Source organism: Sciurus vulgaris, assembly GCF_902686455.1.
Source record: "Sciurus vulgaris genome assembly, chromosome: 18".
NCBI lineage: Eukaryota > Metazoa > Chordata > Mammalia > Rodentia > Sciuridae > Sciurus > Sciurus vulgaris.
This window is the reverse complement of record NC_136479.1, coordinates 23878887-23891446: the sequence shown is the minus strand read 5'-3', so window position 1 is coordinate 23891446 and position 12560 is coordinate 23878887. Positions and strand designations below refer to the sequence as shown.

Here is a 12560-nt window from a genome sequence, read left to right as displayed (position 1 = left end):
TCAGAAATGTCAACTTGATGGGGTCCTCAGAGGAGTAAGTGTCATATACTGCCTTGACAGAATCTGTTTGAATTGCAAAAACAATTCTCTAAACTTCACAAACAGACCATCCTTGAAATCTAGGAAGTAGGTGGGTTCTGCTATCTTACCTAGAAATGGCCTTAATTCCTCTCAAACTCAGAAGATGGAGAAAGCCTGACAAGTCTGACAGAAGCCAATGGCAATAATTAGCAAAGTATCATTTTCTGTAGAAAGCAATTGCTTTATTTTCTAAAGATCTATAGCTACATATCTAATTTACTACAAAATGCATTATTTTTACTCAAATTCAATTAAAGTTATTCTGTATTGACTACATAAAATATTTTTCTACATTTGCTTCTTTCTCAAACCCTAGATTACCCATTTACATTGAAGGATAAATTTATACCTTGTGATGCTCAGCACTCCTTTGTTTCTACTTAATAAAGCTATTTTTATCTGTGCCTTTTTTTGTAAATCAGTGGAAATACAGTCTAAGAGCGAGAGAGAGAGAGGATTTTGTGTATGGGTGCATATAAAAACAGCCTGTAGGATAATAATGGTGAGCATTCTCCCCATACTCCCTGTGCTCCTCTAACTTACCAAATATCATTATCATTTCTTCATTATAATGATACATTTACATGATTATAAATTTTCTTTCACTTTTTATCTCTCCTTTTTGCCATAAGCTTTTTATTCTCTTGTTCAATGTCTTTAATAATAAAATAGGAAAAAATTTACTGTCTATGAAAATATTACTAAGTATTCAAAACAGATTTATTTCAATATGATACAATGAGAACTCCTTCTCTGAGCTGCTTTACAAGTTCATGGGCTTATTCCAGTAGTTTTTTGTAGAAATTCAGAAATGATTCAGGATAAGTTTTATAAATTTTTTTAGTAGATATGTAAAGTCTCAATTTTTTTCAATTCTCTCCCTGATCTTCCTTTTCAGCCTGTGTTATGATGCATACTGGGAGTGGCACCCTGGGATGGTCATTGAACCTAGTGTGTGTTAGGAGAGCATGTGTTATCACATGACAGAACTGAGCACACATCCCTGGTCAAGAGAATGGCTCAGCCTGAACCTGACATGTGTCCACTATCATTTTCCCTGCAGCAGGTACACAGCATGGTGTCCATGGTCAATCACACGGTGGGGATGGAGTTCTACCTCATGGCATTCTCTGAGGCCAAGGAGCTCCAGGTTGCACATGGCTTCCTGTTCTTGCTGATTTACCTGGTGGCACTGGTGGGGAACCTTCTCATCATCATCCTGGTCACAGTGGACCAGTGTCTCCACACCCCCATGTACTTCTTCCTGAGGAACTTGTCTCTCCTTGATGCTTGCCTTGTCTCAGTCACTGTCCCAAACTTCATCCTGAACTCCTTGTGCCACAGAAGCACCATCTCTTTCCTGGGATGTGTCTCGCAGGTCCTGTTGGTAATTCAGTTTGCTGGAGCTGAGCTTTTCACCCTTACAGCCATGTCCTATGACCGCTATGTAGCCATCTGCCACCCTCTGCACTATGATATCATCATGAACAGGGGTGTCTGTGTGCAGATGGTAGCTGTCTCCTGGTTCCTTGGGGGTTTGTTTGGGGTCTTATACTGTGCAGGAACTTTCTCTCTACCTTTCTGTGGCTCCAGAAAACTTCCACAATTTTTCTGTGATGTCCCCTCTCTGCTGAAGATTTCTTGTTCAAAGTTGCATGTCACCATTGATGTGAGTGTGGTCATTGGAGTCATATATGCACTTTTCTGCATTGTGTCCATTGGATTTTCATATGTGTACATTTTTAAAACTGTCACAAGAATGCCGTCATCACAAGGGAAGTCAAGAGCCTTCTCCACCTGCATGCCTCATCTCATAGTGGTGACCACGTTTTTTGTGACTGGTGTTACTGCCTATTTGAAGCCAGTACCTGAATCCCCACATCCTGTGGACTTTGTGGTGTCTGTTCTCTATTCTGTGATGCCTCCATCTTTGAACCCTATAATATACAGCCTGAGGAACAAAGATGTCAAAACTTCTCTGTGGAAGATTTTATGGAAACTACCTCATTATAAGTTTTAAGGGGAAAACAATAGAACTATTCTCTAGGAAGGAACAATGACATATCTTTATGAATTGCTGTTTTGTGGGTTTTTTAATGATATGTGGGTTCATTTTGATATAAGGTAAATAATTGAATATCTTGATTTTTATAGGTATGTATTTTATTTTTGAAACAATAGAATGAGGTTTATATGTTCATGACCATTAATCATTAATGATATCTCAGAACCAACATGACCTTTCTTGAGCATGAACTTTCTTAGATTGTATCCAGGTAATTTGGACATCCATGGCACTGTAGCAGGCTTCTGAATGACTTCTGAAAGTTCTCCTTTGCTGGCTCCTCAGAAACTGTTAACATAAAACTCTACCTGGTTGGTGGTCATGATTCAATTACGTCAACATACAAAAACTGAAGACTAAGATTTTCCTCAGAGAAGGACATGTCTGTGGGAGAATGGTCTTACCTTGCTGTCACTAAAGCTGGAAGTGGTCCTATGTTGCAGAATGAAGGGAACTTCTAGGGTTGGAAGAAGTGAGAAGACACATTCTTTACTGAAGACTGCACAAAGAAATGTGGCCCTGACTGCTCCCAAGATTCTAGTGCACAATGACCTGTGCTTGTAGAATAATGAATATTTAGTTCTAAGACAGGCAACTCATATGGTTTATGACTACAAAAATGTAAAACATAACCTAAAATGTAAAACCATAAACCTAAAATCAGAATTTTTGGCATAAGCATAGATATAAATGCTAAGTCTGAAGCACTGGTGATGAAGATTGGAAACAAACACAATTCTTGCTCTCAAACTTTCCAGAAAATGGCAAAAATTGTCATTTATCTCCATTTTCATGTTATATTCCATATTTCAAATGTTAACATACAATATGAATGTGTTTTCCATTTTGTTATTTTAACTATATTATTATAAGATTATTTATTTGAAATATTAAAAGAACATTGAATTTACTTGCATTTCTTCAACTTACCAATTCCTTAATTCCTGTTTTTGTTGTTCTTGTTGTTATCCTATTTGTCAAGATTAGTATTTTGGACTGCTGATTATTTTGCAGATGTATTTTATCATTGTTTATATCATTCTTTGAATATTTGAGAATAAAAATTAAAATAGATTTTTACTATGTGGAAGGTTTATAAATAACTGAAAATGTTTTATTTACAAACAAAATTATAAAGAAAGAGAAAGGCAATTTTACACAATACCTATGTCACCAAGCCTGGCACAGCCCTGGGAGATAAATCCCTCACATGGAAGGAAGGAGATGAGGTTAGCATTAAACTTGGCCACAAACTGCCTTGTTTTTGAGTTCTAATGAAGGCAATTAGACAAGAAAGATAAATTTCAATAGAAAACATTCATATCATATAGGTAAAAAACAAACTATCTCTATTTATAGGTTTCCATATCTTGTCCAGGAATCACACATTACCAATGATTTTTTTTTCTCTGAGTTCAGTTACTTATAGTCAATGAAAGTCAGAATACATCCAATGGAAAATTGTAGAAATAAATGATGCACAGAATTTAAATAAATGTTCTCACAGTACTTATAATAATTTTTCTGTTTCTAATACTATTGCATATTAACTTCTTGCTGTTCCTAATTTATAAATTAAAAATTATCCTAGGCATTTATGTATAGAAAAAAGCCATAACATACCAGGTTAAGTATTATATGTGATTTCTGGCATTCACTTGGAGAGTAATAACATATCCCTACCTTACCTTCTAGGACTAGTTGGGAAACTACTGTATGTGAAAACACTATCAAAATTCCAAATATATTTTGAAGAAAACTATATTCTGATCCTTAAATTTTATTTTTATACTGACAAGGAACTTTAAGCATTCAAAACAATCTTGAAAAAAATTCAGAACTCTTACTGTAAAAGATATAACACAATGACAGGATATAACACACTAGCATTCTTTTCATCTTTCTGTTTCCATTCCTAGTGCCCCCTTTCTTCCCCACCTGCCTACCTCTATTGCCCTTCTACACTCCTGGTTCACCCTCCACTTATTTACATATATTTAAATTTGTGATTGATAGATATACATGAAGATGGAATCCACTGGGGTGTATTTATACACACACATAGTGAAATACTGTTAAAAGCATTCTGCATTTCATCCCTCTTCCCTCCTCTTCAACCTCTTTCTGTTGAACTTTCCTATACCTTTGTGTTATATATGTAACCCTTCCTTTTTTCCCCTCACTTTGTCTGAGTTTCAGCATATGAGAAAAAATTTCAACCCTTGATCTTCTTAGTCTGGCATATCTCATTTAACATGATGTGCTCAGCTCCATTATCTGACTGGCAAGTGCCACAATTTCATTCTTTTTTATGACTGAGTAAATCTCCATTATGCATATATGCCACAGTTTCTTAACCCATTCATCTATTGATCAGAACCTGGACTCTTTCCATAATGGTGTGGTTTAGATATGAGGTATGGACAAAAGGTCATATGTGAGACAAAGCAAAAAATTTCAGGGTGAAGCGATTGGGTTATGAGAGCTTTAACCTAATCAGTGCATTAATCCCCTTGAATGGATTAACTGGTTGGTAACTACAACCAGGAAGTGTGTGGTGGCAAAAAGTGGGTCACTAGGGACATGCCTTTGGGGTATGTATTTTGTCCCTGGAGAGCACACTCTGCCTTCTGGTGCCATGTCCTAAGGTGCTTTCCTCCTCCACAAACTTCTACCATGAAGTGCTGCCTCACTTCCAGCTCAGAGCTATGAAGATGGTCCTCCATGATTGAAACCTCAGAACCTCTCAGTCAAATGTACTTTCCTCCTTTTATGGTTTACATATGAGATGTCTCCAAAAAGTTTATTTGTGTGGCAATGCAAAAAGTTTCAGAGGTGAAATAATTGGATTATGAGAGCCTTAACCATTTTGGAGATAGCTGGGCAGATAGGATGTGGTGGGTCACTGGGGTATGCCTTTGGGGTATATATTTTACTGTGGTGTGAGAAATCTCTCTCTCTTCTTTCTCCTGCCATGTCCCCAGCTGATTTCCTCTACCACTCACTTCTGCCATGATGTTCTGCATCACCTTACACCCCAAGGAATGGAGTTGGCTATCTGTTACTGAGACCTCTGAAACTGTAAGCTCCCAAATGAACACTTCCTCCTTAAAATTGTTCCTGTCTGCCAGACTCAATGATGCACATATTTAATCCCAGCAGTCTGGGAATCTGAGGCAGGAGAATCATAAGTTCAAAGTCAGCCCTAAACAACTTAGTGAGACTATGTTTCACCAAAATTAAAAATTAAAAAAAGGGCTGGGAATGTGGCCCACTGGCTTAACTCCCCTGGGTTCAATCCCCCATAAAAAAAAAAAAAAAACATTATTGTTGTCACAGCAGTGAAGAAACTGACTAAAGCACCTCCTTCATTTTTTCTTGTCAAATCTGGTTATAGTGGCAAAAAAGATGACTGAAAGAAGTCGTGGGTATTATGAGTTGCACTGCTGTGAACACTGATGTCGCTGGATCATCACAGTTTGCTGATTTTTGTTGTTCTGGATGAATACCTAGGAGTGGGGTAGGTGGTTCACATGGTGGTTCCATGCCTACTTTCTGAGGAATCTCCATTGTGCTTTGCAGAGTTGTCATAATAACTTGGTGATGCCACCAACAATGTATGAGCAAAAATCCTGTCATTTATTTTTATTTGCACTTATGATCATTAAAACACTGAGATAAAATTTCAGTGTAATTTTGGTTTTCCTGAGTGCTAGGGAAGCCAAATTTTTAAAATATATTTGTTAGCCATTGTGCTTTTTTTTTTTTTTTTTTTTTTTGAGAGATGTCTGTTTAGTTCTTTTGCCTATTAGTTGATTGGGTTACATGATTTGGGGTGTTAAGTTTTTGTATTTCTTTATATAGTCTGCATATTAATCCCCTGTCTAAGCAGTAGTTTGCAAACATTTTTTTCACAATCTCTAGGTTTCCTTTTCATGCTGTTTATCATTTTTTTTGCTGTGCAGGTTTTTAATTTAATGCTGTCCCAATTGCTGATTCTTGGGTGTACTTATTGCAGTTTTAAGGTCTTGTTAAGGAATAAAGTGCCATCAGTATATTGGAATATTGACCCTATGTTTTCTTCTAGCAGCTTCAAAATTTTCTGCTCTCCTAGTTCTTTGGTCCACTTTGATTTGACTTTTGTGAATAGCGAAGGACATGGATCAACTTTCATTCCTCTGTGTGTGGACATACAGTTTTCCCAGTACCAATTACTAAAATAGACATTCTTTTCTCCATCATAAATTTCTGACACCTTTGTGAAGTATCAGATGACATTAGATATGTGTTTGTCTCTGTGCACTATCTTCTATTCTGTTCCACTGATTGTCTATTTTGATGCCCATACCATGTTGTTTCTGTTATTATAGTTCTATAGTATAATTTGAGATCAGGTAATGTGGTGCCTCCATCATTCTTTCTCAAGATCGTTTTAGCTCTTCTTGGTCCTTTATTTTTTCAAATGAATGTTTTTCCTAGTTCTATGAAGAATATATTTGATTTTTGATGGAAATTACATTAACATATGCAACTCTTTTCGTAATATGAACATTTGACAATATCGATTCTTCCTATCCAGGAACATGGGAAATCTTTCCATTTCTAAGGTCTTGAGAGAGATGTAGAGGGGTTCAGGCAATCAGGGCAAAATGTGAGTGAGAAGGTCAGGAGCAGGAACAGAACAAAGGAGCAAGAAGAGTGTCTTCTAACAAGGTCAATTTCCTGGCTGACAAAAGCACTCAAGGACACAAGCAGGGGACGCAATCAGGTAGACATTTTTGTATTTGTATTCTTAAGTGGGGGACCCAATAGGAAAACCAAAACAAACACATAGACACAGGGGACACCAGCTAAAATTAGTAAGCAGAGTGTGCAAAATTTCTTTCTTAATGTTCTGTGGTTTTCACATAAAGTCCTTCTCCTACTTTGCTAGATTAATCCCAAAGGTTTTTTGGTATCTACGTTATGTAAAAGGTAGCATTTTCATGATATTTTCGTGAAAATTGCCAAGTATAGGAAAGCTATTGTTCTTGAATCCTGCTAATTTGCTGAATATATCTACAGTCCCTGGAAATGTCCTGGTGGAGTACTATGGGTCTTCCAGAGTGAGGATCATTTGTTCACCACACAGTGTGACTTCTTCTTTTCTTAGTCATATGCATTACTTTTGTTTTCTTCCATCATTGTTTGTTTCAAATTTCAAGGACTATTTTGAAGAGGTGGAGTGAGAGAGGATATTCTTCTGTTCTTCCTGATTTAAAAAAAATATCTTCAGTTTTTCTCTGTTCAACAGGATATTAGCTTTGGTTTTGTCGTATTAATCCCTTATAATGTTGAAGTCAATTGCTTCTATCCCTGCTTTCTTGAGTGTTTGTAACAGGAATGGGCACTGGATTTCATCAGAGGCCTTTTATGCATCTACTGTGTTGATCATATGATTCTAGTCCTTAATTCTACTTAGGTGGTAAATTACCTTTGTAGATTGGCATATGTCATGTGGACCTTGCATCTCTGGAACAAAACCCACTAGGTTGTGGTGGGCATTCACACTTTATTTTCCACAGTCAAGTTATGCAAGGACAAGATGATGATTGCTGAGAGACCAAAAAAGGAAACGTGGAGATGGGAAGTGAGACATAGGTTTAGTGGGAAATGCTTCTGGGAAAGGTCCAGTGGTGATGGGCTGGACAAGTAGTTCTTCATTTTCTCCCAGCACCTAATGAACTTCACCAGAGAGTAGCATCCCTGGCCTCATGACACTCTGTCCTCTGGTGGCCAGGGAGAGGAGCCCTTATCCTCTGTACAGTGCTTCACTACAAATAAGTTACCATAAGGCAGGGGTATATAGGATAGGTTTTCTTTGTTTTATCATATGACCAAAATTCTAAGAGTTACACTAATGCAAGAAAGCAACTTTCTACATTCCCCCTAAAAACTGGAACAAGAGAGGGATGCCCTCTTTCACTACTTCTATTCAACATTGTTCTTGAAACACAAGCCACAGCAATTAGACAGACCAAAGAAATTCAAGGGATATGAATAGGAAAAGAAAAACTCAAGTTATCACTTTTTGCTGATGATATGATTCTATATTTAGAAGATCCAAAAAAAACTCCACCATAAAACTTCTAGAACAAATAAATGAATTAAGCAAAGTAGCAAGATATAAAATCAACACACATAAATCTAATGCAATTTAGTCATAAGTGATGAACAGAATGAGAAATTAGAAAAACTATCCCATTATCAATAGCCTCAAAAGAACACTTTGGAATCAATCTTACAAAAAGGTGAAACACCTCTACAATAAAAGAAAATATAGAATAATAAAGAAGAAATTAAAGAAAACCTTAGAATATGGAAAGTTCTCCCATGTTCTCGATAGGCAAAATTAATATTATCAAAATGGTCATACTTTCAAAGGTGCTATACAGATTTAAGGCAATTCCAATTAAAATCCCAATGACATTCCTCATAGAAACAGAGAAGGCAATCATGAAATTCATCTGGAAGAATAAAAGACCTAGAATAGCCAAAGCAATCCTGAGCAGGAAGAGTGATGCAGGAGGTATCACATTACTAGATCTTAAACTCTACTATAGGGCAACAGTAACAAAAACAGCATGTTATTGGCACCAAAATAGACAGGTAGACCAATGGCACAGAAGATACAGAGACATACCCACATAAATACAGTTATCTCATACTAGACAAAGGTGCCAAAAATTTACAATGGAGAAAAGATAGCTTCTTCAACAAATGATGCTAGCAAAACTGGAAGTCCATGTATAGTAACATGAAATTAAACCCCTATCTCTCACCCTGTACAAAACTCAATTCAAAATGTATCAAGGATCTAGGAATTAGACCTGAGACCCTTCATCAATAGAAGAAAAAGTAGGTCTGAATCTCCATAACTTTGGCTTAGAACCAGACTTCCTTAACAAGACCCCCATAGCGCAAGAAATAAATGCAAGAATCAACAAATGGGATAGATTCAAACTAAAAAAGCTTTTTCTCAGTAATGGAAAAAATGAATTATGTGAAAAGAGAGGCTACAGTAGGAGAAAATCTTTTCCACATGAACTTCAGATAAAGCATTAATCCCCACAATTTATAAAGAACTTTTACTTTGCACCAAAATTACAAAGAACCCAATCAATAAATGGGCTATGGAACTGGTCAGACACTTCACAGAAGAAAATATACGGGTGATCAACAAATGCATGAAAAAGTCCTCATCATCCTTAGTAATTAGAGAAATACAAATCAAAAGTACTTTAAAATTTTATCTAACCCAAATTAGAATGGCTATTATCAAGAACAAAAGCAATAATAAACATTGGCATGGATGTGGGGAAAAAGTCACACTCATACATTGCTCAGTCCCCACAAAATCAGAGAATATAAATATAATTATGGACCAATGGTAGAGGGAGATAAAGTAGGGGAGGTGTCAATGTGTCAGATATACACATCTGTAATCTCAATACTTTTGCATATTTACAGTTTGAAATCAGTTCTCTACATTAGTGTACACTTTTAATTTCTGGTAATATGAATAAGAGATTAGGGAAACAATCCTTCCACATCATAAAGCAAAAATAAGGCCTACCAAGTCTAACCCATAAACAATGAAGAAATGAATATTGAAGCCTTTTTATCTTGCAGGCAGCTATAGATTCAGGTAAATTTGGGATTTAATTTTAAAAGTCCCATAGGATGTAATAGGCTGAATTTAAGGTCCTAGACTCATGCTGTGCATTCAACTAACAGTTCTCCCCAGGGAGCTACAGTAGCAAAACACTGCATACTCAGGATACTGACAAAAATAAATTCAACTATCCCTATCCTTTGTACTCAGAAGAATGCAAATCTTTGCCTTAATCCTGAACCAAGTAAACTACATTTTCTGAGAAGTTATAAACACGGTTCAGTTGTCTCATGGACATTTAGCACTACATGCATTAATAAAAAATGTTAACTAAACTTTTTATAATTTAACTTTTAGTTCCTTAAAATTACTTTTTATAGTCTATAGCACGCGGTTTATAGGTGAAGTTAATAAAAATCTTTTTTAGAAACTGTACTTTTTCATAATATCATAAACTAAATTTCATTATTTTTCAAAATTCCTTCAGTTTTTTTACCTAATGCCCTTTTTCTGTACCAATATTCCATCCAGGGTACTACATAATGTTTAGTTAATTATCTTTCCAAGTCCCTCTTGGCAATGATAATTTCCAAGACCTTTGTTTTTGATGACCTTGGTAGCTGTATGCAATAATGTTTTGATGTTTTATAAAATACCCCACAATAATAATTTGCTTCATCTTTCTTAGTGATTAAAATGTAGCTTTGTGAGTGGGGTCAATTTAAAACTTAGGTATCATTCTCTGGTACAAAAAACAAAAACGAAGCTTATTCCATGGAAAAACTACAGGGTTTGGAAACCTAGGGAATGCAATCTTCCTCATGAATGGGAGCTTACCAGAGAAAACGTGGAGCTTTGGTTAGTAAAAGGCACTCAAAGTCTTGAAAATTTCCAATAACCTTACTTATGGGTATTATTAAAAAAATTGTATTATGAGGGGTACAAGAACATTGGGTCTACATGGTTTGTGCAGTACATATGGGAGACGGGGTGGAAGGAGGGAGGAAGGGAAAGAGGAGGAAAGAGAGAAACAGACACTGCCTGGCTCACATTCTGGGGATTAGTGGGTTGCCTCTTTCCCAAAGACCTCACATCAGACTAAGACTTTGTTTCAGAATTCAAGATACATTTGGTAAGGTCACCCTGCACCATAGGGTTAAATCAGTCTGAAAGTGAAAATAAAAAGCAGGCGCTTGAACAAGTCTGTTGATCCTGCTCCTGCTTCATGGATTAAAGTTGAAACAGAGCTGGACCAACATTCCTCCCATCAGGAATGCAACGAAGGGGATTGAGCGGGTCTCCTCCAATAATCCCGTCACCCTTGCCTTTAGACCTACAACATACTATCCACTTTTAACTGGCTGACAGGTGCCCAGTATTTTTGATAGAGGTTTCTAAAATGAGTATAAAATTCCAGAAAAAAAGCAATAGTTTTGTTGGTCTATTTCACTCAAACTTTCAAAGAGTCCTTTCATGGTCACCAAAAGGTGAAACCAGAGTTTTGAAGTTGAGGCTTGAGTTTCTCCACTTCTGCTGGAGGGTGGGGTCTGTGTAAGGTTGCAGTCCTCTGCCAAGGAGAAGTGTTACAGTAGATCCCAGCATCTCGCCATGAATTTTTTCTTTCCAAGTTCTTGTCTCATGAATTTGAAGAACAATATCCACAGACCAAGAATATAAAAGTAGGACTTATTGAAGAAGAGAAACAGGACAAAACTATTGTGCAAGAAGTAAGGAGATGGCAGGTTTTCTTTGTCTGAGGGTGCTAGTCTAGTATATATAGCATTTGGGTCACTACTATTGATCCAAACTTATGCTAATTAGGGTTTGGAAAAGTAATGCCATTGGTCCACTCTTGGGTCTCAACCACCTTTCAGGTCCACCCCAATTTCATTTTCTTGCCACAGATCAGGAAATGGGAGACAGGATTTCAAATGCTTTATGCTCACAGGTTCCAGGCTGCAGGTCTGCCTGTAAATGGGCTTCTGCAGCAGGTGGCCATACTGTTCCCAGACCTGGCCACTAAAGGGTGGTAGGTTGGCATGCCTTGGCTGGAAGCATCTCAGACTGGTGAAACTTGCATGGCAGGCTCCAAACAACTACAGGTAGGGCTTGTTGCCCAGACTCCAATCAACCTAGGCACTGCTGCTCCACAGCCCCCCCCCCTGCTTCTCATTGGGCCAAGTAGGCGCTGGCTATACACCTTAAGAGCCAGGGAGCCATCTCAATGTTAACCTTGATCATCTGTCCAATAGTAGTATAGGTATCATCCTCTTTAAATTACTTTTTCTACCCCATTTACTGTACCCTTCATATGGAAGTTCTTCATTCACAGTACATTCTTAAAGCTCAGCAGATTATGTTTCTTCTCCTTTAAGGTAGAGTATCTACATAAATTTAGTATTATTTTACATAGGAGTTTATTCATGCAAATAAACTCACATTTATACATATGTGAGTGGGCATATGTATATATTCACATACATATGTTTCAAACAATTATCTATATCACTATAATATCATGATGTTGCTTCCATCTTTTGATCATTTAGAGAGTTCCTATAAACACATATATGCAGAATTCTGTGTGGACCTGAATTTAAGTCAACTCAGTAATAACCCAGAATATTGAAGTAATGATAAGGTATTCCAGGCAAAGTACCATTCATTACCCAGGTACTTTCCACAAGAATCTGAAAGTCTGAACAAGTCTAAATATATTTCTTTATCCTAGAGGTAGTACCTGAAACTTTCTAAGTGAAG

The 12560-nt window shown here is 36.8% G+C and overlaps 1 protein-coding gene across 1 annotated transcript; it reads left to right on the top strand.

Moving 5' to 3' along the window:
* Nucleotides 1-1156: 1156 nt before the first annotated feature.
* LOC306649502 (olfactory receptor 14A2-like) lies at nucleotides 1157-2101 on the top strand (the record flags this gene model as incomplete). The annotated part of the gene is made up of 1 exon (XM_079120522.1): nucleotides 1157-2101. One exon carries the CDS (start codon nucleotides 1157-1159, stop codon nucleotides 2099-2101), a length of 945 nt encoding a protein of 314 aa, XP_078976648.1.
* Nucleotides 2102-12560: the final 10459 nt, after the last annotated feature.